The following is a 27,758-nucleotide window of genomic DNA, read 5'->3' as shown; positions in this document are numbered from 1 at the left end:
TAACGCATTCAAGCTACATATGTGTCGCAGCTGAATAGATCAAGTGTCAACCTTTCAGGACAAACCTTCTGTCTGTCCGTGCGAATAAAGTGGGCCAACGAATTAGCGAGACGGTGTTTTGAACGCTGTAAACTCATTGGTCCATCTCTCTGAAGCGTCGGCAACAGCTACTGGGCTTTAACAAACCAATGTCCAGTGTACAGGGTTAGCGTATCCCGATATACTGCTGAAGCTGACTTTATCTGGTCCCGTGCTGGTGCCGAGTGGTAGATATTGCTACTACCATCCACCATCGATAATCTAATTCCACATGACTCCATCTTGCACGGCTTTTTGTACATTACCTTGAAAATCACGACACAGATCAAGTAGCAGGTTCATAAATATTTCAGCAAAGAGCTGAAAATCAACGAGGAAATGCGGTAAAGCTCCAGGTTTAGATAGATAACGCATTTGTTCCCATACGGGAATGTGAATGGAATTCGGGACACCAACGGTTCGGTTGGCAGAGCAATCACCTAAGATGGTATCCCCAGTGAAGTGAGCAGATTTCAACACGATGGTAATGCTTGTACTTATTCTACACGCAACCGGCTCTGCAAGGTATTCTCGATCGTACAAGAGTTGGAGCAGTCCATCGGAAAAGAAAACAACGATAATCCATGTGGATTATAACCTCTAATTGGAACTGATTTTCGAGAAATAAACAGCATAAACCAATTAAAATAATATTTTAGCTACATCTAAGTCTCTTTTTATACACAAGTAAAAAATGTACAAAGGAAGGACCAATGGCGCAGCACTGGAACCGGGCTATCGCAAGTTTGTAGAAACACCGAGTCTGTGGGTACATATGAGGAAGGTAACTTAAGATCGTAAAGCAGGCCAGGTGAAAGACGGTAGTTTGGGTGTCATATGAGGTAGACCTTTGAGGGTCACAGTGTTTCGATCTTATGCTTGGCTAAGGGGATGGCGAGTCCTTGGGACTCATCGGCGATGACCTCATGAGGAGTGTTATGAAAGGTATACACAACATGGAGCTGCCGTAAAACGCCTTTCTGTCCCGGTAGTCGAACGATTCCAACACATGGGTCGTAGAAACCTTGGATGTCTGACCAACGCCCGGGAGGAAGGCGTAGTTGATTTTGTTCAACGAGAGCTTGGAGTGGAATAGTGACATCGAAATTCAGCGGACCACCTGCGTCCGACAATTTCTGCTCACTGTCCACAGGTGGGATGTAACCGAAAGTGGCCTGCACGATTACCAAGCCACCTACAGCGGCTTCAGATTCACGAATGCGGTTCGCAGTATGCTTCATGAGTTCTTGAGTTGAGAGAGCTTCGCGTCTGCGACGAATTAATTCATTTCGAAGCTTTGCCCGACGAGAAACTTGTGCCCTCTCAAGTTGCCGATTCAGATAGGGTTCGTAGACAAGGGTTCGAAACGCAGCAAAAAGTAGGAGAGGGACTACGAACCCGTAACCTGCGGCGACACGGTTAGGTTGCTCCGAAAGGATAATTGGAAGTGAATAGCTCTGCGTGCCTCGTAACAGGCTGATACGTAAGTTTACTCCACGTTGAAAGCTAAAGGAAAGGGATCCAGATAGACGGGAATAAAGTGAAACTGAGCACTGTGCACCGACAGTGAGTTCAACCAAGTCGACCGTGTTTACATCGACCGAGCCGAAAATTCGACCGTGTTTGCCGGAATGAATTTCTAGTTCCTCTTCATCGTCTTTTGCCCAATCAGGAGTCGAATTCCAAGAATGGGTCTCTTCCCCTTTTCCAGCACCGGATCCACGGGGTGGGTTGAGCCACGACCATAAAACGGTTTTCTCTAGTCGCAGTGCCACTCCAGCCCTACCTATGGCACTTAGTCGCGTGGACAGACGGACGGCATATTCATCGCCCTCGGAAGACCACAAGACTTCTGCAGATAGGCCAGGATCCAGGTTCCACCGCCATTCGATACGTGCCTGAGTACGCGGCAAAAGTTGAATATGCCAACCAGTGGAGATCCCGGGGATGAGTGAAATCCGTGATTGCGCCTGACTGCCAGCAGAATTCAAACTGAAACCCAGATTTCCAACGAAACGATCACCAAAAGCTCGTCGTAATCGAACGCCAGCACCAAGTCCGCGACCACCACGACCGTAAGAAACCTGAAATAAGTAAGAAAAATGTTCAGGTTCAAAATGCGGTGTACGCAAACAACCATGTGTTGATACTGGCACCCGGAGTTTCGGTTCAGGGAACATGCCACTGACATCCTATACGTTAAATAATGCCTTCATAATTATGTTAATAAAAAAGCACGGCAGTAAACAGCAAGCATAAGTACGTAAGGTGCAACACGCCAGTTTATGTGGTGGGATTTGTATGAATGTGCCATCAACCTCCACCCCCCTCCAAAAGGAATATTGAGATTCACAGTAGTTTAGCTACCATAAAATGGTAAAACTAGATCTAAAAACCGTATCTTCGAATAACCTGTGACGGAAGAGAATCCAAGCAGGCAGAGCGAAGTCGGAGCTAGTACTGGTGATATGGAACGTCAATTCAGAAGAAATACGCATATATTGACGGGAGATACTCGCCTGCAACGAGTAGCCTACTTGGGGTATGGAGAGCAAAACAGAACCAAGCAGCTAGTAACCACGCGTGTGCAGAAACGGCCACAAATGACCAGAAAGCCACGAGACCAAATAAACGAACATCAGTCATGTGGGACATCCGACCTCAATCCTAACTTTTCTACCATGGCAAAACCATGCTTTCATTCTAAGCAGGTTGTCGAAACACCAGCATGTTCACCGGGAGCGTACGATGGTGGTTTCTGTAAACTGAAGCAGTCTTTGACAACCACTTTGCGGGACTGTTTGCCGACTAGTGAAGTGGCTGCAATTCTAGGACCTTAAAAAGACCAATAACAGGGAAGTACACCAAGACTCACTATTCCTTGAAGTCTCTGAATGAGCGTAGCTACACTGTTGATGTAGAAAACGGGTTTTGACCAGAAAAAGACAGCTAGAAGGTAGATGGAGTAGCTCCCTGTTGTTTACACTAAGAATATAAAGACAAACCGGAAGGTCAAGTATGAAAACCTCATGTGGCGCGAATACGTCGGATTATACCAGTCTGCTCTTTCAAGATGCTATGCACAGGTATGCAAGCTGGATACTTGGCATAATGTTGTAAAAGGACGTCCTTTGTTGTGGCCTGCTGAGTCATGTGGGACATCCGACCTCAATCCTAACTTTTCTACCATGGCAAAACCATGCTTTCATTCTAAGCAGGTTGTCGAAACACCAGCATGTTCACCGGGAGCGTACGATGGTGGTTTCTGTAAACTGAAGCAGTCTTTGACAACCACTTTGCGGGACTGTTTGCCGACTAGTGAAGTGGCTGCAATTCTAGGACCTTAAAAAGACCAATAACAGGGAAGTACACCAAGACTCACTATTCCTTGAAGTCTCTGAATGAGCGTAGCTACACTGTTGATGTAGAAAACGGGTTTTGACCAGAAAAAGACAGCTAGAAGGTAGATGGAGTAGCTCCCTGTTGTTTACACTAAGAATACATTGAGAAGGAACTAAGAACTCATTCGAATATCACAAGCAGGGACAACATTATCGGTGCGTTTTGCAAGCCGAATCAGCCTAGGCAGGTATCCTAGCCTGGGGACTCGAGTCTGTCGGCGCATATTCATACACTACATCCCAAAACCTTTTAACGGCGGAATACACTCATTGGTGATACAGGCACTCAAATGAATCTAAGCTGAGTCCCTCGTCTCTGATATTCGTCATGTGGACGTGCCGCATAAAAGGAGCCTCATATTTCTGTACGGTATACAAGATTTCGAAATATATTTCCTTGACAGGACATTCTACTGGTGCTGCTAAAAACTTTTCACCAACTGCGTACACAAAATGGTGTTCAATTAGAACCTGAGGTTGACTGAAATTCGAGGTCTACATCTATCTGATGAACTCCGGGACAACATTAGAAGTAGCGTGTCCTGTCAAAGGATGCATCTTATCTTCTCGGGTGCCACTGTTCTTCATCGCCCTGGACCACCGAAGAGGGCAAAGATGACTGTTTATTGGAAGCCGTCAGCCCTGAGGTTGGGTGTAACTCCAGCAGATCTCCAGTCACTGCTTCGCAATCAGTCTATGGCCGAAGGCTGGGAGGTAAAAAATCAGGGTTTGCGTTGGTAGGTTAGGGATGAAAGACTAAGGGGAGTTTTTTATGCGTTTTCTGCAAACATCAAAGGAGCGTAGGGCCTAACAAAGAAATCTTTTTGGCGAATATGATAGAGGATGTAGATGGTCGGACCCGTGTAGTTGTCAATAAAACGGGTTCCAAAATTGTTTGACGGGTTAGAGCGCGAATCTACCAACTGGAAGGTCCGTTGTTTTAACCCAAACTCTGCCTTTCGACTTCACCTGTCTAAGCTTGGGCAACCTGACAGTATCCCAGTCCCCGTGCTTCCTTTGGCTGGCATGGCAGCTGGGAGCCGAGATGGTGTTACGGCTGAACGATTATCTTTTATTGTTAATCCGAAAAATAGTAAATGAGCTAAATTTGTCGACATACTACGGTTTGGCAAGCAAACAAAACATTCCATGTTGACGCCGAAACATTGCCCCACCTGGATCGATAATAGGTGTCAAAGCATTCAATGAAGTGACTTTTCTACGGATTGAACAGACTGACTAAGTGTTATGGCATATAGTTGTCCGTGGTAGGTGCTACAACAATATGGTCGGTTCGGACAAACGAGGCTCACTTCAGAATCAATCGTTGTAAAACTGAGTAGAGATCGCTTGCCACAGTGATGTCGCCACATCAGCATCCAAGTACCAACTCCAAGCCCGTTGTGCGCAGTAACCTGTCCAGCTAGTGTGACCGCATTCCGTGTTGTCAGCCCTGCTGTAACTGACTGGGCAAGGGTGAGTTGGTTCACAGAGGGCTTCGGTCGGACTGTACGTTCTTCGATAGGCTCCTAGGGAAATTTAACGAAGCAGCAACGGTGATGTGAGCAGATGTGAGAACACAGTGGACTGAACAGCTGTCCGTATGGAAAATTCGCAAACTGTAAAAAGGATAGATTGGCATCTTGAATGCCCTAGACGTACATGCCATACCTGCTCCGATCAGGATGTGCTCAACACAATACACAGGTAGAAAGTCGGATAGCTTAGACCGCATGTGAACTACACTCAGAACGACCAACTTTACACCTCCGGAGGGCCTTGAACAAGTACTTGCGGTTTATGAACTGCCGAAACGTAGTTTTCGTGCAGTTCCACAACTTTTTGCGGTCCCGGTTTACCTCGTACAATCAATGGCCTATTCGTGATAAAATATCCAGCTTTTAGGAGAACCTATGGTGGAAAAAATGCTGAAGCCAATAGGCTCAGCTCCACACTATGCACCAGATAAGTTGAGTTTATCATCCATGAGACAGATGAAATCGCGATAAATAAATATGGTGGTACACACACTAATACAATCAGATCAGCAAACTCACCTCCAAATATCGGTCAAACACGTCAGTAAGGTCAAGACCCAAAGCAAATTCAGATGAAGGTTGTGTAAGCTGGAGTTGCTTTTCGGCCTTGGCCTTCTGTTTCAGCATCAGATACTCTAGGCGCATCTCTGGTGCGGATTTCTCGCATCCTGTTATCTCCCAGCCTTGAACCTGCAGACCTAGAAAATAAAAAGGAACGAGTTACCAAGATCAGATACCATAGGAAGAAACAGCGTGCAGTACATCAGACGTCGTTGAAGATACTATCGCGATTAACGCGTTGGTGTTACAAGCAACCTTTTTTGAACCGATTAGCAACCAATTCCGTGCCAGTTCCATATTCCATATTACGACGATGACTAAAAGTTTGAGATTGTAATGGCTTATCAATCAACAAGACACGAGTACACGTCTGATATGAGAAACAATTGCTTAACAGGGATGGGAGGGTTCCATTCGGACGAAGGATGGTCCGTTCGGACTAGGGAATAAGGTTTGAGTCTCTCTGAACTTGTACTGTTTGAATGTCTTAGTTGGATGCTTGCAAGTACCGATATATATGAGCTTCATTGCCTGTTCCTCTGAATTCTAAATGAGAGTTGGTGATAATAGATTTACTGTGCATCCGAACAGAACCCTAAGCAACATCACTACAAACTGTATTTCCCGAGTGTTGACGGCATGAAACGGTAGTGACGATAATTGAGAGGAATCTCGGAAAATCCGAACAAGCTGCAAGGCACGTTCTGCCATCCTAAGCACGCTTTTGTCGGTGATTCGACGGCATTGACGCTGTTAGCCCATATGTGGATAGACGTTACTCAATGTTAAAGGGATTAACTAAGAACTGGATCTTTTCATGCTTTTAGCCACGCATGTTCACTTTAGCAAACCAATATCTGGTATTCACTAATCTACAATGGCCCAATTCCTCACTGTTTCATCAGCCGTTTGTGAATACCAACGGAAAGTTTGATGCTCTTAATTCAGCCTCTCTGAATTCGCACACCGGTCCACAAGGAGAACACTTCCCAAAAAGATAACGAACTACTAAGCAATAATAAACTTATGAACTGGGCAGGGTGTCTATATTGTTTGACAATCTCGCTTCCGAACACTAGTCCCCTTACATCCATGCGCATCTGTGGCTGAAGGCTAGAGAGATAGACTTAATCTAACAGTCCATCCCCTTATCCCGATTGGCATTCTAGAAGTTTATGTGGTCGTGTGGCTATTTTGTTGTTACGGCTCCAACGAAAACACAGCAGAGCACGCATCTAATTCACAGCGATAACGGACAACTTGACTGAGCATGCATGATCAGTGTTCCCGCTGTGTCCAGCAAGGATGCACGTTTTCCATCGACATGGACGTACATTTGTTGCTGTGCGGATAAGAGGTTAAATGAACCGTTATCGGTCGACCCAGTATGCAAGAGCTCTCTTGTTTTGCTCTGCATAAAATAGCTATTTCATAGACATATTTGTTTCACAACCGACGCCACAGTACTATTCAGTCGGATGGAGATAATGCGGGTTTGATTGTACTGTCTTGATTTTCGGTCCCAGTAGCTTCCCTACTCCCATGTGAGTGTCCTATGTGTATCAATCTCAGGAGGGAAATATCTGGACCTCACTACGGTGGTTCATTTTGCATGACAAGAACCAACCTGTGAACCATGTGTATAAGCATTGCGATTGGCTTTTCTGCTCTTGAAGTAAAAAATCCTTCACTGAAGCTGAAACGATGTAGTTGGATCTGCATAGCAATATAATGCCTAGAACACTTACCTTCATGGCCGTAAGCATCGTAAATTCTACGCTTCGCTGGATCACTTAGAACTGCATAGGCAGTAGATACGCGTCCGAAAGCAGCTTCAGCATCTGCAACGACCAACCGGTTTGGAACTGAATTGCTGTCACCCGTGGAAGATGATGTGTGTCGATCCGGATGAAGCAGCAGACTGAGTCGTTTGTACGCGGTACGGATCGTCGCGATGTCAGCATCTCTCGGTACACCCAAAACAGAATACAAATCCGGAGAGTCATTTGTACCGCCTTCCAGGCTATCGACCACATCAAAAAAGCTCGGGTCCAGGGGGTCGTCCGGGTCTTCCACAGGACCCGCTTCCAAGGGATTCTCTAGCAGAAATGGATCGCTGTTCACATCAGGACTGGTTTGGGCAGTAACAGTCATGGACGGGCGGGAAGAACAGCTAAAACGAGACCCAAGTAAGTAGTGACCATCTTACAGAAAGATCAACTCACGAGAAACAGCTGAAGTCAGGGACGATAACAGAACGAGTAGGAAATAATCAAAACGACCTACGTCATAAGGAAAGATAACGAGAACACATGCTAACACAAGTTGGAAAGAGTAAAATGAACGATTGAACATGATCGGGAGAAGTATGGATTCTTCCAATAATTGATAAAAAGAAATACGGTACCGGTACTGATAAAGACTGGGCGTCAACAAATGCGAGATGAAACGCACCGCAGTGTATCAAGACTGTATTATCACACATTTTAAAGTTTGTTGCGCCTGTCTTCCAGGACAGATGTGCTTCGGCTGGTTCCCTGAAGTTATTTCAGAGATTTGATTCCTTCCAGAACAGAATACCAGTTTCAGTTAGTCTCTCGGAGAGTGTAGAACTGTACATTATAAGATAGTGCACTGTGCGCTTTCAGATTCGTTTATGAATCCCTGAGTGCTTCATAGTCAGGCTGCTAGAGGGAAGTGAACAATCCCACCCAATAGGAAAATCACAGCCAGTCTGAGATCGAGTAATCAAAACCGACTATGAACGTTCCTTACAAGAAAGTCTAGATAACACACGCAGCAAAACAGTAAGACTTTACAGCCTTGAGGTGAGGAATAAATTGTTCAATAAAGGTAATTCTTCGGAAACATTTAATGCTCCTCCAGGAGGTAAAGTTACGTACAGTTGTCTGATAGTCTATCAGTAAGTGTTGGGATTCAGGTCCATCCAATTGGCTTTGGCCGCTTTATCCACTACCACTGACTTTTTGCAAAGCAACACGGTTATATACTGCACTAGCCTGAGTCAAACAGAAAGCTTCCTGGACGGAAAATTTGAGCAACGACTAGACTACCCATCAAACACTGACCCGTGAGGGTTAAACGAGTGCCTTAATGATAATCCAGTTTTTTACAGAGCACGATAATCACCAAACGGAATTATGGTACGCACGAGCTGTGTAAAGAAGCATCTACATGCGCTGGATTCGTATATTTCCACGTAATATCAAGCATCGGATTTGCGCAAGAAAGAGGCGAGCTTCGCTGCTTGGCGTAGGTAGAAGGCAAAGTCAAACAAACACTTACATTTATCGGTGAAGAAAATAATTGTGGTCTGTTAAATGTAGAGGTACGGGTCAGTTGATGAGAGGTTGCATATATGGTTTCCGGGTTGTTTACTTAGGTAACGACTAAGCAACACTTACTGAGAACTATGCAACAGGAAAATAAGATGGGATTTGCTTCCGTGTGCCGCAGGTTTTCAAGCAACCTAATAGAATAGTCTTCAAGCAGTGAAGTGCAGTACACGAGATGATCATGCTGTGATCCGTTTTTCACGAGCGGCCTATCGTTGTACTGACCCATCGTCCGCAGATGGATGAAAACTAAGCTATAGATATCATACGCATCTTTATTACAGTGGGTGCTTCGCACGGGTCTATTGATGATAAATCTGAAGTCGGGTGTCACAGTATGTTCCACTGTACTGTTTTCTGGGACCAGCATTACACTCTGGACATGCTCTGCCACCGACGACTTCATTTTGTATTGCTTTGTTACGGATACAATGTAACAAATTTCAATGAGTTCACTTTCTGAAGGTGGTGTGACCGCATAGGTCAACGTGTGAGGAGATTAGCACCCAAAAAGCAGTCAAAGTTTCAAATCTGAATGATGGTCTCCATATTAGCCCTTCGTTCAGCTCTGCATGGTGCTGCAGAATTTTGCGATAGAACATGATTTGCAGTAAGATTCGCAATAAGACTTCAGAAGTTGGAGCCAAAGAACCTCCTGTATGTTGTGAAGGCATTTCATAGCATCGAAACTAATTGGAGTGGAACCCAGAGAGACGACTGTTTTATCTTCATCGAGAACAGCAAGTGCGTCTTGTGCTCCATAGACCGGAGCCGACAACTTTGACACCACGGAAACTTCCCCATATGTTTTACCATCAAACCAAAGTGCCCGGTCAAACCGGTACATCTAAATGCCTACAAGCTACGTGACAACAAAAATCTAGTTCAACAAAGATGTATAACACGGTAAAACTACGCACCGGAGGCCCTAAAGTCAGCTGGCCAAACCAGCACAACTGGTGGCCTTTCTAAAGAGATCTCGGAGTCATTCACCAAGCGCATCACAAAACTGACCAGTAAGATCAACAACAACCGCGAGTCCAAGAAAAAAGGGTACTACATCGGGTATTCTGGCTTCACATCGTTTCACGTTCCATTGGATAATCACTTAGACGCCACAACCTGATCTATTAGCACATGAGTATACCTTTGGCTCCGTTACGTTTAACATGAACCACTGGTGGGCATAAACGTTAACGTATCTATGAAAAACAGACAGAATAAAAGCCCTTGGATGGATGTGAGGTGACTTGAGTTTCACACGCGGTGATTTCGATCCCGAACCAGTATTCACTCATGGGTCACTAGTTTGATGAGCGGCTATTAATATATCCGATGCGGAACGCAGGTCCGTTGGTGTGGCAGTCTGGAATTAAAGTAAAACTCAATAAAGGATACCTCGTCATTTCACGCTAGTTCAAGGTTATTAATTCGGATATATTAATAGCCGCTCATCAAACTAGTGACCCATGAGTGAATACTGGTTAACACATTCGGCCACTGATATGCAAACCACTGCCTTTATTGTAAAAACTTAGCACACTAAAAAGAACAAGTTAGAGATCAGTACCGGAATACATCCGCCAAGAGACATGTTTTTACGTCAGCTTGAAGTACGTTGGGACGCTTCATCTAACTAGCGGAGACCCTTGTCGTTGGTCTGAGTAAGGGGATATTAAAAGGCGAGGCTCCGGTAGAAGAATGAGTGATTACAATTTAGTTATGGTATACCGTTTATGCGGTGGTGACCTAGTGAGTTTCCATGTACTCCACAGTTTGCATCACAGCTATACACCGAAAGTAAGCCGAATTTGTTTTTTTCGAGTCGCAGTAAAAAACTGCAAAGTCAGCAGCAGTCAGAAAAGATGAATCTTATAGCGAAAGTATATATATAATGTATATATATATATATATATGTATCTGATCGAGCTACTCGTTACTTTGTTACAGACTAGTTTTGAGGACGCTAGAAATTTCGGACAGTTTCCACAGCAACACCAAAGAAACATGTTGGATGGCTTCCAAACCCCATTTGGCTTTCTTGCAAGTTTCGGGATTCTCTGTACATGACATCTGGGAGTTGAGGCGATCGGCGACAAGCCTTGTTGATGTTTGTCTTTCACTTCTACAGTCACCGATTTGACCCACGAGCTACCACTGGCACCTATATTTGAGATTAAATTTACCACTCACATCCAGAGACCGCTAAATAGGCTTGGAAGATGAATAACTGGACGCTGTCACCGCAACGCTCCTTTGTACACATCCTTTCCAATCCACATAGTTTAAAGGACCAACACCTGAGGTCATTGGGGGAATAGTTGCACTGGGAGAGCACTGTGGTGGATAGATTGTCGCATAAAAATGGCACGCACAACCACGATGCTTCGCTATAAGGGTGTTTGGACCAAATTATTCTGTAACCCTGATACTGTACACGCTGTACACGCGCTAATCAGCTCCGAACAAAGCGATCCTGTGTAGTTTTAGCTGTCCTTTAGCTGCAGTCCCAATGCTAACCTAACATGCGCTGGTAGCGAGGTCTCAAGGCTGTCAAGCAAACGTCCGTATGATAGATGTGATTTCCATAGACAAACTAGGAACTGAGCCGACAAAGTAGTAGTCGCAGTCTTTTCAGAGGAGAGGAAAGTACACAAAAATCGGTCGTCACTATAGATGGAGGTGCTAGTCCTCTTGCATTATGCATTGAATTTGGAAAGCCCAACCGAAACCGCCATTCTAGAGTAGTGGCCGACACGAGGCAGAGGTCTCCTTAAAATAGAAAAACTGTATTCCAAGAATGCATACAAACGGCACCCATTGGGAATATTACTTAGAAAAGTCATTCCACTCGCCTTATTGAGAACTGACTATTTATTCGCCCCAAAGACAATATGGCACAACAGTGTGCGAGTAAATTCGGGGTGTTCACTGGTCCGTGACAAAATAGATCAAGCGTAAATACATGCTGTAGCAAAGCCAAAGCATAAAACTGAGCTGGTCGAACGTGAGGTATATTTCAATAAACCGCACAAGTATGCAGCAACAACGCGACAAACAGTTTGCATAGATTGATATGAGCCTAATCGTCATCAGGAGCACCAGGCTGCCGAGGCTTTGGACCACCAGCTGGACGAGCCATTATAATCTGGAACAAATATGGGAACACAAGAATAATGACAAAGCAGGCCAATGAGAAATGATACGAATGATGGCAACTTCATTTTTCTGATTTACCGACAGCCCTAACAGCACTGAGTAGGTTATCAATAAAAATGGTGGTTCTGTAGCTCAAGATAGTTCAGTTGTAAAAGCGCGAAGTTACAGACCGGAAGGTTCGTGCCCCAGCGTCCCGACTGTTCCTGTCTAGGCTTGGGCGGTCTGACAGTATCTTAGCTCTTGTGCTTCTTTCGAGTGACACGGCAGCTAGGCACAGAAAGTGTTACAGGTGAACGATTGTTTTAGTTATTTTGCGTTTTATCAGGAGAAGTATATGGCTAATGGATTAGTTAGTAAGTCAAAAACAAACTATTTAGTGATCTGTAAAAAGATTACGGGAAAAACTACTCATCTGTGCGTTACATCAATCAAGCTGGATATCGTAGACATACGAGGTCCCACGACAGAAAACTGCTTTCTTTCAGGATGTCTAACATCATGGACAGCAAGACATCAGTAGTCAACACTGATGCTTCGCTACCGTACAACCATGATCTACTTGAAAGTCTTCTTGTGAAGAAAAGAATAAAGGTGGACAGGGAAGGGAGTTAGTGCTACCTTACTACAATCATTCCGAGGTACCTACATCTCCAAACACCTATTCAGGCAATCTATATAGAGACATGAATTTAGCTACACTTAATCGAAGTAAACTACCAAAGGGCTAGATAACAAGGACGAATTAAGAAATCTCCTAGTAAGACTACATGGCCCGAACGCTCCTGATTTGAGTGTTGTGTGACCCAAAGTGTGTTGTGACCAAAACTCCTGTCTAACAAATTCTAGGCTGTGAAGACCAAACATGAAGCAAGAAAAGGAGCTAAAAAGTGACCACTGCTAACAGCGAAACGAGTTTTTTGAGCTGGCCAAATCTGCGAAAAAACTTCAAAAGGAAAAGGCGCAAAGACGTTAAGACTGTGATAAAACATTACCTGGTGAGTTAGTGCACCTTACTACAATCATTCCGAGGTACCTACATCTCCAAACACCTATTCAGGCAATCTATATAGAGACATGAATTTAGCTACACTTAATCGAAGTAAACTACCAAAGGGCTAGATAACAAGGACGAATTAAGAAATTTCCTAGTAAGACTACATGGCCCGAACGCTCCTGATTTGAGTGTTGTGTGACCCAAAGTGTGTTGTGACCAAAACTCCTGTCTAACAAATTCTAGGCTGTGAAGACCAAACATGAAGCAAGAAAAGGAGCTAATAAGTGACCACTGCTAACAGCAAAACGAGTTTTTTGAGCTGGCCAAATCTGCGAAAAAACTTCAAAAGGAAAAGGCGCAAAGACGTTAAGACTGTGATAAAACATTACCTGGTCAACACGTAGTACCGTGCACGCGGCATCCGTGGCAAACCGAATAGCCCAGCGCTTCAGTAAATGCGTATCAAGTATCGAGAACTTGACAGAATCGCCCACCTCCACTTCACCTCCAGGTTTGGTAACCAGACCAGTGTGATGTTGTCCAGACTCGTGCTTGGCGTATAACATCGCAATGATTTCAGTAGCCTCGAAGAAGATAAATTGAAAACACAAGCGCGTTTGACTAATTTGATCAAGATCAAAGAATTCCATACAAACTAGAGTGTACGCTGACTTAACAGTGCGTGTCTCGAGGAGTCACGAACAAGTTTAGTTGATTAAATTTGCTGACTTCATTCCCTGTACCATCGATCATCCGAATCAGTGGAATCAAACCTGCGCTAAAGCAACAAAAATGTCGCGGCTACTTTAACTTCAAGAACGGAGATGTATTGTGAGACATGCCTCGTGCTGCTGTGGCTTTAAAATTCGCATAAGCGTTACAACCAAGGTGGGTGAAATTGTGGGGCAGCAGAGTACTACTCATGTATTGACTCACCAAAAACCAAAGTACAAAGATTAGTGCTTTTCCATTCGGTTGTTACAGTCTAATTCTTCAGAGTAACCTCATTTATCAGTACGATGGGAATGTCGTATACAGTTCCAGGAAATTTTTGGAAGAGTACTTAATTCCTCTTAAATTGCGGTCCGATCACCGAAGCTCCATCGGTTACGATACCTCTTGAATGGAATGTAGCTACCAAAAGAGGGGAACCGGAAAAGGGATTTTTGTGAGTTCTTAATGAGTGGGTAGTGAGTCAATAACATTGTGGAAGACGACAGCAAAACCCAGTAGGCTTTGCTCAATTGGATACTAAGTATGTCCCAAATTCTCACCTTTTCCCCAGCGTTTTCAGCCAGAGTCCTCACGGCGACTTCGAAGGCGCGGGCAAACTCTCGGACGGCATATTGTTCCAGACCAGTCAGCGTGTCAGCATACGACAACAGACGGCGGGCAAGTTCGATCTCCGTAGCACCTGCACCGGCAACCACCTTAGGAGATCGTGTCAGGCATTTGAAAGTATTAACACCATCGTCAATAGCGCGCTCTACGTCGTCCATTATGTTGTCTGTACTGCCGCGGACCAGGATGGTGACAACCGAACCTTCGTGAACATCTACAAGTGAAAAGCCGTAACCGAGGTCAAAAACTTATCTTCCGGAGACAAAACGAGGCCTGAACGAGTCTGTGGAGTTTCGACTAAAACTGGTACATAAATCAACCATTTCCGACATCAAAATCAGTGCTTTGGCGGTTAATTCCACCCAAAGAATGAATCTGAAATGTTAGTAATACTGAGCGAAGTTGGAAAACATGCAGACTTGCCTTGCGGACTTTTGACCAGCGGGTGCTTTAAATAATAAAAATCAGAGGCCCGGTATCAAATTTTTTGATCGCCGGAGATAAGGTACCTCCGTACGACGTTTTACCCAAACAACAGAAAAATGAGGAAATGTCCGCAACCCAACAAGCCCTTGAAGAAACATACTGCGCTCGAGGTTGACAAAAAAAGTTTTATAAGCATCTGCGACCAGCTTCTGGCACGCCCAAATGAATCAGTACATGACATATTTCCGTCACAGTCGCAATTACAATCATGGGAGTACTCACTGCACAGCTGCCGACCAACTAATAATAATAATAATAATGATCGTTCAGCTGTCACACCCTTTCGACGCCTAGCTGTCATGCCACCCGAAGGAAGCACGAGGGCTGGGATACGGCCAGATTTCCCAAGCCTAAACAGGGAAAGTCGAGGCAAATTCGGATTCGAACCGCGGACCCTCCGGTCAGTAAATTCGCACTCTAACTACTGAGCCATCTCGCCCCCGTCGACCGACTACGTCTGGAATGATGCAGACAACCTGTGATACTTACGATGTTGCCAACCGAATTAGGCGTGGAGAGCTTCTCCATATCCTCATCACATCTATGCAATTGACCAGTGTGCTCACAAGTCTTCCAAAACTCATATTTATTACGAAGGCTTCGTGAAGCACCAGCGACACGAAATCCATGTCTGGCGAGTAAGGATGTCCATTCCGAAGAATTTAATTATGGAGGGATGCCTACTTATGAGTAGTCAATCAAAATCCTACTTCAGCACCTACTGGTTCCGATGCAGTCCGTATAAAATAACAAGACTTTATCAAAGGTAGCAGCAGTAACGTCAGGAATCGCAGCTATGCGTGGGAAATGGACAGATCCAGGATTTCAATGCCTGAGGTGCTGAAGCCAGAATAATCGGGATTACAGCGACCTTAGCGAATGGAAGAACCCAAAACTACTCTGGCCTTACGTTAGCAAATTTGACAAACGACAGTGTATGTAGCGGATCACTGGAAAGGAGTTCGGGTTTTTTCTCTGACAGGAAGCACCATTCATAAGGCTGCAGAAAATTACTAGTTGTCCACTGATATGGATACATCAAGGTTGCTCAAAGACATTCTACCTGCTTACCAGTCTTAGCGCCGTCGGTCAGCCAAACCACCTGTTCGACTATGGATGCAATTTAAAGCCAAAACAGTAGTCATAGCAATCTAGATTCACGTAGCGACTTTCCGGTATCCACACTACGCAGCTCATTGTGTAAACCATATTCACTCAGTACATGATCAACGAATCAACAAAAGTCACGCCGCTGTCTGAATGACAGCTGGTATATGCTTAGCAACACCACAAATCTGAGGAAAACTTTCCGCAATAGAGAATATCATTCTTCCAAGTACCCCAAACCATTGCGTATGGAGAAGCGTTACTCTGACAGAACAGGCATATACTGTAGAGGACATACAGACGGGCGTGCGGATGAATAAGATGTCAGCAGTAGCTTGTAGCTAACAGAGCATTCCAGAACCGTCAAAAAGTCAGAACTTCCACATACCATAAGGAATCCGTGACACGAAAATGCCGTACATTACTCACGAACATCAGCTATAAACCAGTTACAGGTGTAAATTAACTCCATGACTATAAACGGGTGTTCAAAGTTCCGCATGCAAAATACAAATGTGAGCATGCTAAAACACACCGTAAAAGGAAGAAAACTAGATGGTAAAACAGATCTCACCTTGTTCGAAAATCACAACGCTTGCATCCGCGATTTCGTCTGTACGAACGTGAGTAACATGCCCTACCTCTTCGGCCGTTGGGGCTGTCAAACGCGGAAGTGCGACTGCTCCGGTTGCTTGGCACAAGCGGCGGATGTCAAATTTACTGCTCAATCGGACAAGCATAATACCCAGTTTGTTCGCGTAATGTAATGCAAGTTCACCTATCTTCCCCCCGCTGACAACAACTTTGACACCAGCATCAGCTATCGCTTGCATGTGCTGAAGATAATCCAAAAATCAAAGCCATAATAGGAGTAAAAAACACTGAACAAATGACAGTAAACAGAGCGGAGTCTTCAGATGAATTTACTTTCCACAAACTTACAACGAACCATCCAACAATCCACTTTGACTGGACCGTGTTTTATTAGGTTTTCAAGACCATGATACTTAACTACAACACCAATGCTTCCCAGACATTCTGGACGGAATAAGAAACATCGTGTTGGTTGGATCGTACCCGGCGTAAACGTCCAGAATGCAAATCCTTGAAGTGGTTTTGAACAATATCCATTCGTTGCGAGTAAAAATCGCACGTTTTCGTCCGGTAGGTATAAGAGAACTAATGGAGTCGTAATGCTCCACTCAGCTGGAGGACAATGATGTGTTTCGTGTTCACCGTCCTGTTGGCTTTCACAATACAAGTGACGTCGTCACACATGTAAAGAGGTTGGTGTTGTTCTACACATATCCAACGTAATATGCCAGAATTTAACCAATCAATGGGATCAATTATTTAATTACCAATAAAGTGCTGTGCAAATCCACATTACAGCGAATTTTTCTGACTCTTTCCGCAAACATTACTATTTATTTCTGCGTATTTGTACCCGAAATCATGTCCGACAGAGAACCCCAGAGATAGTGTACGGAATACTTTACTTCAGGAATTTTAGGGATGATTGTTTCTGATGTTTTCACAGGGGAAGCATTTGAAGGTTTCCGTGTTTTATCTAGGCGAAACACACTACTCATAAGGTTGCTGAAAATTCGTGAACAGTCCAATACCGGATTCACCATTCTTGGGACTCACCGCGTACATAATATCCACGAGTTTCCGTCGGCCTCTTGTTCACAATTCGCGAAATAAGAGACCGTCGGAATACACACAGAGACGCCAATTACTGTTACGAAAGGCTGAGTGATGAACAGACCACTAAGAGAGGTCGTGTTTGTCATTTGAACATAGCCAGATACAGTGAGGCTCGCGGAAAATGAGATAAAGATAACTGGCATTGTCGAGGTTTTCCGTTCAGTAAGACAAAAATGAGTAAAAAAAGCTCTGGTTGTAGAGGCAGGCCTAAACGATACGAAAAACCACAGGCACCAAATATATGTACCAAGTATGACTGAGATAGGAAAATGCTTTATTGAAAACCGGACAGTTAAATGAAGATCCAGACAAGTTCAGACTCGGATTTATGATGAACTTCTTAGGCTACATGAAAGTAAAAATAAGCCGATAAAACCAGTTAAATCAGTTTAAAAAGAGCATGACAGACCACCTCAGGATTAACGTTGCAGTACCTGAAACGAATGATTAGTCCAAGAGGCCTCATCGACAACTGTATTTCATTTTCTTGAAATCGTTCTTGCCTAATATGTACAATTCCTCATCCATATACAGAACTAAAACACACCTTGTCAGGCTTTAAGGCGGACTTATAAAATAACCGTACCTACTTCCTGGGGGACAAGCGACATTCAACTTTCGCATGTGAATAATCGGCACTCAAATTTTCGCGAACAGCTTCGCCGCAACTCATTCCTATATAAAGCGCATTCCCTTCAACCTTTAAGTGAGTAAAGAACTTTAGAATTTATCAAAGCACGCCAAAATCGAGAAGCAAAATTAATGGAAGTCACAAAATTCCGCATCACAGACGACATTCAAGACAGATACTCACCTTTTCCATAAGATTTTCTTCACCTTTGCTGAACTGAGTAAGTTCGTCAGCCGAAGTTAGGAGTACAGTGCCTTTCGTCTCGGTGTGAAGTGCATCAACCGGACACGAGAATACGGCTATTTTGCAGTCACGAACTTCCTTGATCTCACCCTCAGCTTCCCTTCTGAACACCATACCTCGAAGAATTTGAGAGCTGGTAACACCGGAACCCTAGAGATGAAATCAATTTGAATGAATAATGAGGCGACAGTCCAATACCGGATTCACCATTCTTGGGACTCACCGCGTACATAATATCCACGAGTTTCCGTCGGCCTCTTGTTCACAATTCGCGAAATAAGAGACCGTCGGAATACACACAGAGACGCCAATTACTGTTACGAAAGGCTGAGTGATGAACAGACCACTAAGAGAGGTCGTGTTTGTCATTTGAACATAGCCAGATACAGTGAGGCTCGCGGAAAATGAGATAAAGATAACTGGCATTGTCGAGGTTTTCCGTTCAGTAAGACAAAAATGAGTAAAAAAAGCTCTGGTTGTAGAGGCAGGCCTAAACGATACGAAAAACCACAGGCACCAAATATATGTACCAAGTATGACTGAGATAGGAAAATGCTTTATTGAAAACCGGACAGTTAAATGAAGATCCAGACAAGTTCAGACTCGGATTTATGATGAACTTCTTAGGCTACATGAAAGTAAAAATAAGCCGATAAAACCAGTTAAATCAGTTTAAAAAGAGCATGACAGACCACCTCAGGATTAACGTTGCAGTACCTGAAACGAATGATTAGTCCAAGAGGCCTCATCGACAACTGTATTTCATTTTCTTGAAATCGTTCTTGCCTAATATGTACAATTCCTCATCCATATACAGAACTAAAACACACCTTGTCAGGCTTTAAGGCGGACTTATAAAATAACCGTACCTACTTCCTGGGGGACAAGCGACATTCAACTTTCGCATGTGAATAATCGGCACTCAAATTTTCGCGAACAGCTTCGCCGCAACTCATTCCTATATAAAGCGCATTCCCTTCAACCTTTAAGTGAGTAAAGAACTTTAGAATTTATCAAAGCACGCCAAAATCGAGAAGCAAAATTAATGGAAGTCACAAAATTCCGCATCACAGACGACATTCAAGACAGATACTCACCTTTTCCATAAGATTTTCTTCACCTTTGCTGAACTGAGTAAGTTCGTCAGCCGAAGTTAGGAGTACAGTGCCTTTCGTCTCGGTGTGAAGTGCATCAACCGGACACGAGAATACGGCTATTTTGCAGTCACGAACTTCCTTGATCTCACCCTCAGCTTCCCTTCTGAACACCATACCTCGAAGAATTTGAGAGCTGGTAACACCGGAACCCTAGAGATGAAATCAATTTGAATGAATAATGAGGCGAGTGGCACATATGCAAACAGCGGAAGTCACCCAACAACAAACGACGCAACAGTAATAAAAGTTCATGCATCTACTCAACAACTAATAGTTTCACTCACAACCGATATTCGTAAATCACCGAGTCACAATATCAGTGAATTTTAAACATTTTTGCCCACAGTACGGAGACCATCGTGATGAGATTGTACCTTACAGTGGTGTGATGGTTTGTACACCTCCGTGGTCCACCGAGCTATATTGGAGGTTGTCCATGTGACAGTCGTAGTCTTTCATAACAGGCTGGTCAATGGATGGGAGCCAGGTTAACATTGTCTTCCTCTACGTTGGGGGTGGGAATGTGGCGAAGTGTTCCTTAAAAGTTACGCTGGTAGTCCTAAGCCAATCACCGTCAATTGTTGTCAATTTTTTGAGGCATGGGTTTTGGGTGAGAGCTGTGATTATCCCTTGTCTATGTTTCGGTCTCAGCCTATATACAACTATGGATCATACGAATACGAGTAACTTCATGCCATATCGGCACTCTCATGGCACCACGCAGCCACATTGGTTGCACGAAGCAAGGCACAAAGCACAAAGCAGGTGATTGACGACACTTCCCACCATGCTTCGCTATTCTCTCAACCCCCTCCCTACCTCATTTAATCATCACGCTTCTGCAAATCTTAGCCATAGGGATGTCATTCTTACATCCAAGTGGCTAATAGTGTGACACTGCTTATGTCTGCCGCTTGGCGTTCACATTTCAGACCTCGCCCTCCTATTTTTACCACGGCTTTCAATGTGGAGACTCTGAATAGAGTCGATCATCTAATGCGGAATAGAGTTCACGGCACCTTCGTTATCTAGGGGCTATAGTTGATAAGCTTTAGGTGATTCTGCATCTTTTGCGGCGGGTTACATCGGCGTTGGTACAGATTCCAGCTCCTGAGTTGGGATTTTCCTACTCGATTGAATCCCCGTAAAAAACCACTGTGTTAGCGAAATAAACTCATTTGCGAACGAATTTGGTTTCGCGGAAGACTCACCTGGAACCCAGCTAAATCCCTCGGTTGTGATAGTTCCAAGCAACCGAATGTGCTGCACCAGGCCGCCTCAGGTCTCAGTCGCTACGATATTCGAGATATCGCTTACATGTATATTCGTCATGCACTACTCATAAGGTTGCTGAAAATTCTTCGACAGCCCACGACCGGTTTCACTCTCCTTGAGGCTCATCAGGTAGGTGCAGTCCCCGAGTTTCCGTCAACCTTATGTTCAACTTACGCTCCTTGTGCTGCATAGGAGACTCGCTGGTTTCCGATAAAAAGTATCTGCTACCGCATCAAAATTACAGTTGTCTGAAGATCGAGTAATATTTCACAGGTTGCCGAATTTTCGCAACGCAGTGGTTTCGTAATGCACTGCTCATAAGGTTGTTGAAAATTCTTCGACAGCCCACGACCGGTTTCACTCTCCTTAAGGCTCATCAGGTAGGTGCAGTCCCCGAGTTTCCGTCAACCTTATGTTCAACTTACGCTCCTTGTGCTGCATAGGAGACTCGCTGGTTTCCGATAAAAAGTATCTGCTACCGCATCAAAATTACAGTTGTCTGAAGATCGAGTAATATTTCACAGGTTGCCGAATTTTCGCAACGCAGTGGTTTCGTAATGCACTGCTCATAAGGTTGTTGAAAATTCTTCGACAGCCCACGACCGGTTTCGTCCTTCTTGGGGCTCATCAGGTAGTCTCCGAGTTTCCGTCAACCTTATGTTCTACTTGAAACCGAACTGCACGAAATTAGCGAAATACACTCATTATCAAACAAATTTAGTTTTGCGAGAGACTCATCTGCAATCCAGCTGAATCGCTCGTTTATGATGTATTACGCCTGTACATGTATTGCGATATCTCGAATATTGCACCAACCGTAACACGATGCGGTCTGGTGCGGCGTACTCACTTGCTTAGAAACATCATAAACAAGATATTCAGTTGGGTTCTAAGTGAGCCTCCCGCAAAACTAAATTTGTTTGCTAATTTCGTGCAATTTGGCTTCAAGTAGAATATGAGGTTGACGGAAACTCGGGGACTGCAACTACCTGATGAGCTACAAGAAGGGCGAACCCGGTCGTGGTCTGTCGAAGAGTTTTCAGCAACCTTTTGAGGTATTACGAAACCACTAAAATGCGAAGCTTCGGTAATCTGCGAATCTTTATTCGGTCTTCAGTTGTAGTTTATTTTTACGTATCAGACAACCGCAGTTTTGATACGGTAAAAGATACTTTTTATCGGAAACCACCGACTCTCCTATGCAGGCGGAAGGAGCAAAATTATTGTCCTGGTCACCGGCTATTTGATTGCATAAGCAGAATGTTTCAGTTCACCAGAGGTGCGACTTGACTTGAACTTAGAACGCAATGATAATGGCGATCAACCTTTGCAGCTTTGTACTAATCACCAACCGTTCGTCAGTGGTCTGGGTTCCAAGTCAGCATATACCGTTGAGCTAACTAGAGTCTTTTTAGTGACAGAAAACTTACTCGTTGGCAGTCCGTGATGAAGCGTCATTCACATAGATTCAAATCACTCTCTCATCCGGTGTACATTTTCGAAAACTTCAGTAAAACTTAAGAAACTCCTCGTTTAGTCATCAGAAAACCTTCCGATCCATAGGCTTAAACAGCCATATCCTCAAAATACAACAGTTGTAGATAGGGCGAGATAAAATACCACCATTTATGCAGTAGGGAATTCGGCCTAACAAATTAGCGCTAGATTTAAGGACGGTCACCGTCGATCATTGATGCGAGAGGACGTATCCCCTCGGACTCTGAGCACAATACAACCAAGAAGGCTGTTAGCAGTTTGTTAAAGAACGGTCTGGATATGGAGAGAGCGCCCTGGTGGAATAGGACACTGGAAAATGGAAGGACAAGTGGGAAGTTCCGAGAACTTTTCCACCTGATACACAAAACGGGACCAGGAAAAGCGGCTGTTGTTGTGGTCGTTAAGGATAATACCGGGGACTCAGTATACAAGAACCAGTATATTTTGGTCAACAGTTTAGTTGATCGTCTGTCCCTGTGACGAAAAAAACCCAATTCAAAGTGGCGGGGGACGTAGCGGTATTTAAAGCACATTTTCGATATTGAATCATCACGTTGGTGTTGGTTGATTGGTCCACATTACTTCTAGGACACGCTTGAACATTCGACAATAATCGGAATTCGCTTACTGGTTGCATGAACGTCCTGTCGGCAGCTGGATCTCCAGGCCAGGAGGCTCAGCGGTCTTCCTGAAGCGATTTTGGCGGTTCCCAGAAAGTTTCCGACATTTGGGAATCGTACTCAGGAATGTGACCTTTCTGACGAAGTCTTACAGACCATGCAATGTAACTGGTCTCAGCAGCGTGCTTGTTGTCCTTTCTTAGCTAACGTCTGTCTGTCACTGTGTGCTGGGGTTCGCAAAGAACGTTGAATACATCCTGCTGATAGTGTCTTGCTCCAAAACGGTGCTTAGATGATTATACCAAAGAGAATTTGCCTATTGGAAACATAAGGTTAGACACCCAGATAAATTTCTTTTATGCAAAAACCCCGCCCCCTGACAAACATGACCGGTGTTCTGAAATAACGGAATAGTTGCTCAAAGCATGGACCACTCCTCAAAGCGCGTTTTTTGCGAAGCGTCAACTTATACACCACTTCCTCCTACCAAAAATCTGATGTGGAACGAATGGCTCTCCAGAAAGACTGAAAGGTTCCACGTCATCCCCAGCATGAGTTAGTTGTCCTTCGAAGCGAAGTAACATGTTTTTTGAAGTTATAATGGAAAAATTTCCCGGAACCGAACTTTTTCAAACTCCTAGTACCCGTATGGACATGCGTCTGACGAATGACCTGAACATTTTTCCAGACGTAAGATCACTGCACTGCTTATTGACCTTCAATCCGGACATAACCCAAGAGTGATCGCTGGAGGGGCATGGGAGAACGTTAGGGAGACGACTAGGGAGAGAGCCGTCACGAAGAGACTGGACCTTACCGTGGTGTGGCGGTTTGTGTACCTTGGCGAACCATTATGCAATACTAATGAGTGTCCACGAGAAATCTACGGAGTCTCTCATACCAGGTTGGTCAATGGGCAGAGGTCTGACGAACACAGTCTCCTGGTCCTCCAGGTTGGGGGTTGGAACACGCGTGGCAACGTGTTCCGTAAAGTGTACTTGGTAACGTACTTGTATTTTCAGCCCAACACTGCTGCCTTTCAGTTAGATTTTCGAGCAAAAGGCTTTGGTAACTGACCCTCATCGTCCCTCTGCCAAGGGTGTGCACGCCCTGAAATTCACAAATAACAAGACTCTCTTGCCACATCGGCTGTCGCGTGGTTGCCTTACTTGTTGCATACAACAGGGCAGGTAAGCGAAAACATGCTACTGCTGACGCCTCCCTTCTTACACTTTCACGTTTCGGTCTTCCGCCCACACCTAAATTTGAATACTTTCTCCGCCGGTCCCAGCTCTAAGACTGACCGTTTTGCTCACCCTGCATCACACTCAGCTGCAGCTTCTGTACGTCCGAGTTGTGGTTGCTGGTGACATAAATGCCCAGGTAGGTAGAATAAGTGCTGATGAGGCCCGATAGGGTGGTCGTTTTGGGTTGGACACGAGACGCACGGACAACAGGGGTCACTTACTGCAGATGTAACAACGATCAGACTTACAGTACAGTACATTACATTACAGTACGAATTTCCGAAATAGCGAAATTGGCTTGATAACGTGATGGTCACCAACGAACCAGCCCCGAATCCAAAAAGACTACATCGCCGTTAGTTAATGGTTGCGAGGGTCGACAACCACTTGCCGATCCTTCTGGAACACCAGCGTGGACTCCGATCATGCACTTGTACACTACTGCTTTTCATTGCGCTTCTCAGGTGTACGCACAACACGCACACTTCGCTTAACCACTGAGAGGCTAGCGAACCCAGAAGTCAAACGGAATTATCAGAACCAGCTCCTCGAACGTCTGTCGGACGGTACGGTGTCGGATATAAACGGCCACTGGAAAAAGATATCAAAACCGGTACTCAAAGCCGGGAAGTCTGTTTGCGGTACAACCCAGCCAACCTTCTTCAAACATAGGATCTCTGATAGGACCGTGTCTTTGCTGGAGACTCGGCGACAGATCCCTCCTGGCCGCCACCACAACTTCACCTGATGTATCGTCCGATGCCAGGTGAAACTGAGTACCCACGAAGACCGAGAAGCTTGGTGGACCCGAAGACCGAAGAAATGGAAGAGGCAAAAAATTCTAGAAACATTCGCAAGCTGTTCCACTTAGTTCGTTCGACTGGTCCTCGGAAACCTCTCTTCAGAAAAATAATCAGGGACCAAAATGGCTCCCTGATATGCAGCAATGCAGAACGTTTGGACCACTGAGCAGAGCACTTTGAGCATCAATTCAGCTGGCCGTCTGCTACCTCTAATCCAGAATTCTGGCATCCAATAAAAAGGAGCCGCCTTCAGCCTCAGGAGTATCGGAGTGTATTTTCCTGCTCAAGCGTCGTCGTGCTGCTGGTCCTGACGACCTTTCACCTGCTCTTTTCAAGGATGGCGGTGGACTCTTCAGCCAATGACTGTCTAGCTTATTTGGGTCTATCTGGGAGAGAGACCGTCCCAGACAAGTGGGTGAATCGACAGTAGTGTCCATTTTAAAAAGGCGTACTCGCAGCGAATGTAGTAACCACAGAAGTGTTAGTTTGATGCCTGTTGTGACAAGGCTTCTGGCGTCACTGATTCTGTGTCGTCTTGCGGTGGCACTCGTAAGAGAATCAAGCGGAATTTCGACTGGATGGAGGCTGCATTGACCATATCATCACACTCCGTCAGGTGTTACAGCAACGCCATACATACATACAACCCACAATCTTGGTATTCTTTGACTTCAAGGGCACTTTCAGTGATTTTACCTACACTTGCTCAACAGAGTTTTTCCCAGGAGTTTGTGAACATAATCCGGTTCCTATATTCACATACTTCTGAGCGTGTGATCGTGTGTAGTGAGCTCTCCAAAAGCTTCCCTACAAAAAGTGATATCCGACAAGAAGGCCCATTCTCTCCACTCCTGTTCAACTTCATCATTGGTAAAATAAAGAGGCGATCGCTGAAATGTCTTCAAATCCCCGGTGTTTAAGTTGTTACTGGTGGGAGCTTTGTCGACCTAAAGTACGCAGATGACATTGCCCTCATCTTCGAAGATCAAAGCGAAGCACAAGCCCTGTTGAATAGACTGACCACCATCATGCCATTTTTTGTCATGCGCCTTGTACTTTCGAAGTGCAAAGTCATACTCCAGAACCTGCAGTCTACGAACATATCCGTTACAATTCAGGGAGAATCACTGGGGGTTGTGAAAAAGTTTTACATACATGCGGTATTAGCTCTGACGGAAGTGTCTGGTGAAGTCGGTGCGAGAATCTCAAAGGCTTGAATCGCGTTTGCCACATTTGCGTCACTTGTGATGTCAAAAGGGAATATAACTAGATCTCAAGGGTCGCGTGTACCAGGCCACAGTAAGGGCTGTGTTGTATGGGTGCGAGACGTGGCCTCTGCGGACAGATGATGTGAGGCGTCACTAGGTATTTGACAACCGATGCCTCAGAAGCGTGGCTGGTTTTGGATGGAGTCAACGTGTTAGAAACGAGGTGATTAGAAAACGGTTATTCGGCTGTGCGGTAGATACTTCAATCGGGGGAAACATCCAGCATCATCGACTGCGATGGTTCGGTCATGTGCTACGTACACCGAAACACCGTCTACCAAGTGTTGTTCTCCATACCTCCTTCAGAATGGCGCAAACCGCGAGGCGGACAACACGTGACTTGGCAGAAGGGCGTGAAAGAGATCACGAGGGCTTTGGGTGCTGTTGGTGTTGTACGCCTTCCAGGATGGGGTCTCCGTGACCCCGTCTGTGCTTGGCTGGAGACATTGCAAGAAATGGCGGCTAATCGATGTCAGTGGCGTTCATGTTGTCAGGCTCTCTCCAGATTGGCTGATTAAGCTCTTGAGGGTGTAGGAGCCTCAGAACGCTTGACACAGGCCAGCACTAGGTCCCCTCCCTTACCCACTCTTTTTCCCTTCTTTTTACTCTAGGGCTTTAAATATAATTAGACGAACCTTATGGTTGTACGGCAGAGATGCATCAGTGTCAACAGATGTTGCTGTCTTTGATGATGGTGATGATGATGACTAGGGAGAGTCTTAACATTCTTCACTGCGAGTTGTTAAGTAACCCTGTTCAAGGATGAATGGAGATAAAATGAGAGAATAATTGAGACTGATATTTTCTGTGGCAGTATCCTCTCTTCAAAACAAGACACTATCAGGACTCGACAAAACTGTGGTATTCTGAGGGCAAACTCTATTCTGGGACAAAATCAAGCTCTTGTCGAAAAGTCACATTACATAAATTTGGTAGACATTTTGAAAATTTAACTACCTGTCATATACAAAAAGATTACACAACGTCCGCCATATTACGATAGGTACCACTTCATAACGCACACGAAATGCTTTCGCTATGCATTGTGGAAGAGAGATAGTTGCTCGACATTAAGCAGGAAATACCTTTTAGTGGCGGTAACGACTTGATTGCACAACTGTTTGGTTATGGAAGACAATAGGTGTTTTTTTCAAAGGCATGTTCTCCAATACTTGACGCAAGCATCCTCTGAAAAGTGCCATCGAGTTACACGTCGGGCGAGTGAGCCAGAGCAAGCTGCTTCAGTTTCTTGTCAAGTTTAGTGGCTCCACTCTTTATCGAGGTGA

General features: G+C 44.8%; 1 protein-coding gene across 1 annotated transcript; it reads right to left on the bottom strand.

Moving 5' to 3' along the window:
- Positions 1 to 676: 676 nt before the first annotated feature.
- T265_06485 (hypothetical protein) lies at positions 677 to 19,912 on the bottom strand (the record flags this gene model as incomplete). The annotated part of the gene is made up of 10 exons (XM_009171759.1): positions 677 to 2,162; positions 4,793 to 5,008; positions 5,537 to 5,715; positions 7,327 to 7,782; positions 11,455 to 11,530; positions 13,477 to 13,671; positions 14,362 to 14,642; positions 16,596 to 16,857; positions 18,546 to 18,755; positions 19,703 to 19,912. 10 exons carry the CDS (start codon positions 19,874 to 19,876, stop codon positions 936 to 938), a joined length of 3,276 nt encoding a protein of 1,091 aa, XP_009170023.1.
- Between the last annotated feature and the right edge of the window lie 7,846 nt (positions 19,913 to 27,758).

Source organism: Opisthorchis viverrini (assembly GCF_000715545.1).
Source record: "Opisthorchis viverrini unplaced genomic scaffold opera_v5_133, whole genome shotgun sequence".
In the NCBI taxonomy this organism is placed as follows: Eukaryota; Metazoa; Platyhelminthes; class Trematoda; order Opisthorchiida; family Opisthorchiidae; genus Opisthorchis; species Opisthorchis viverrini.
The sequence above is the reverse complement of the archived record's forward strand: the minus strand, read 5'-3'. Positions and strand labels throughout refer to the sequence as shown.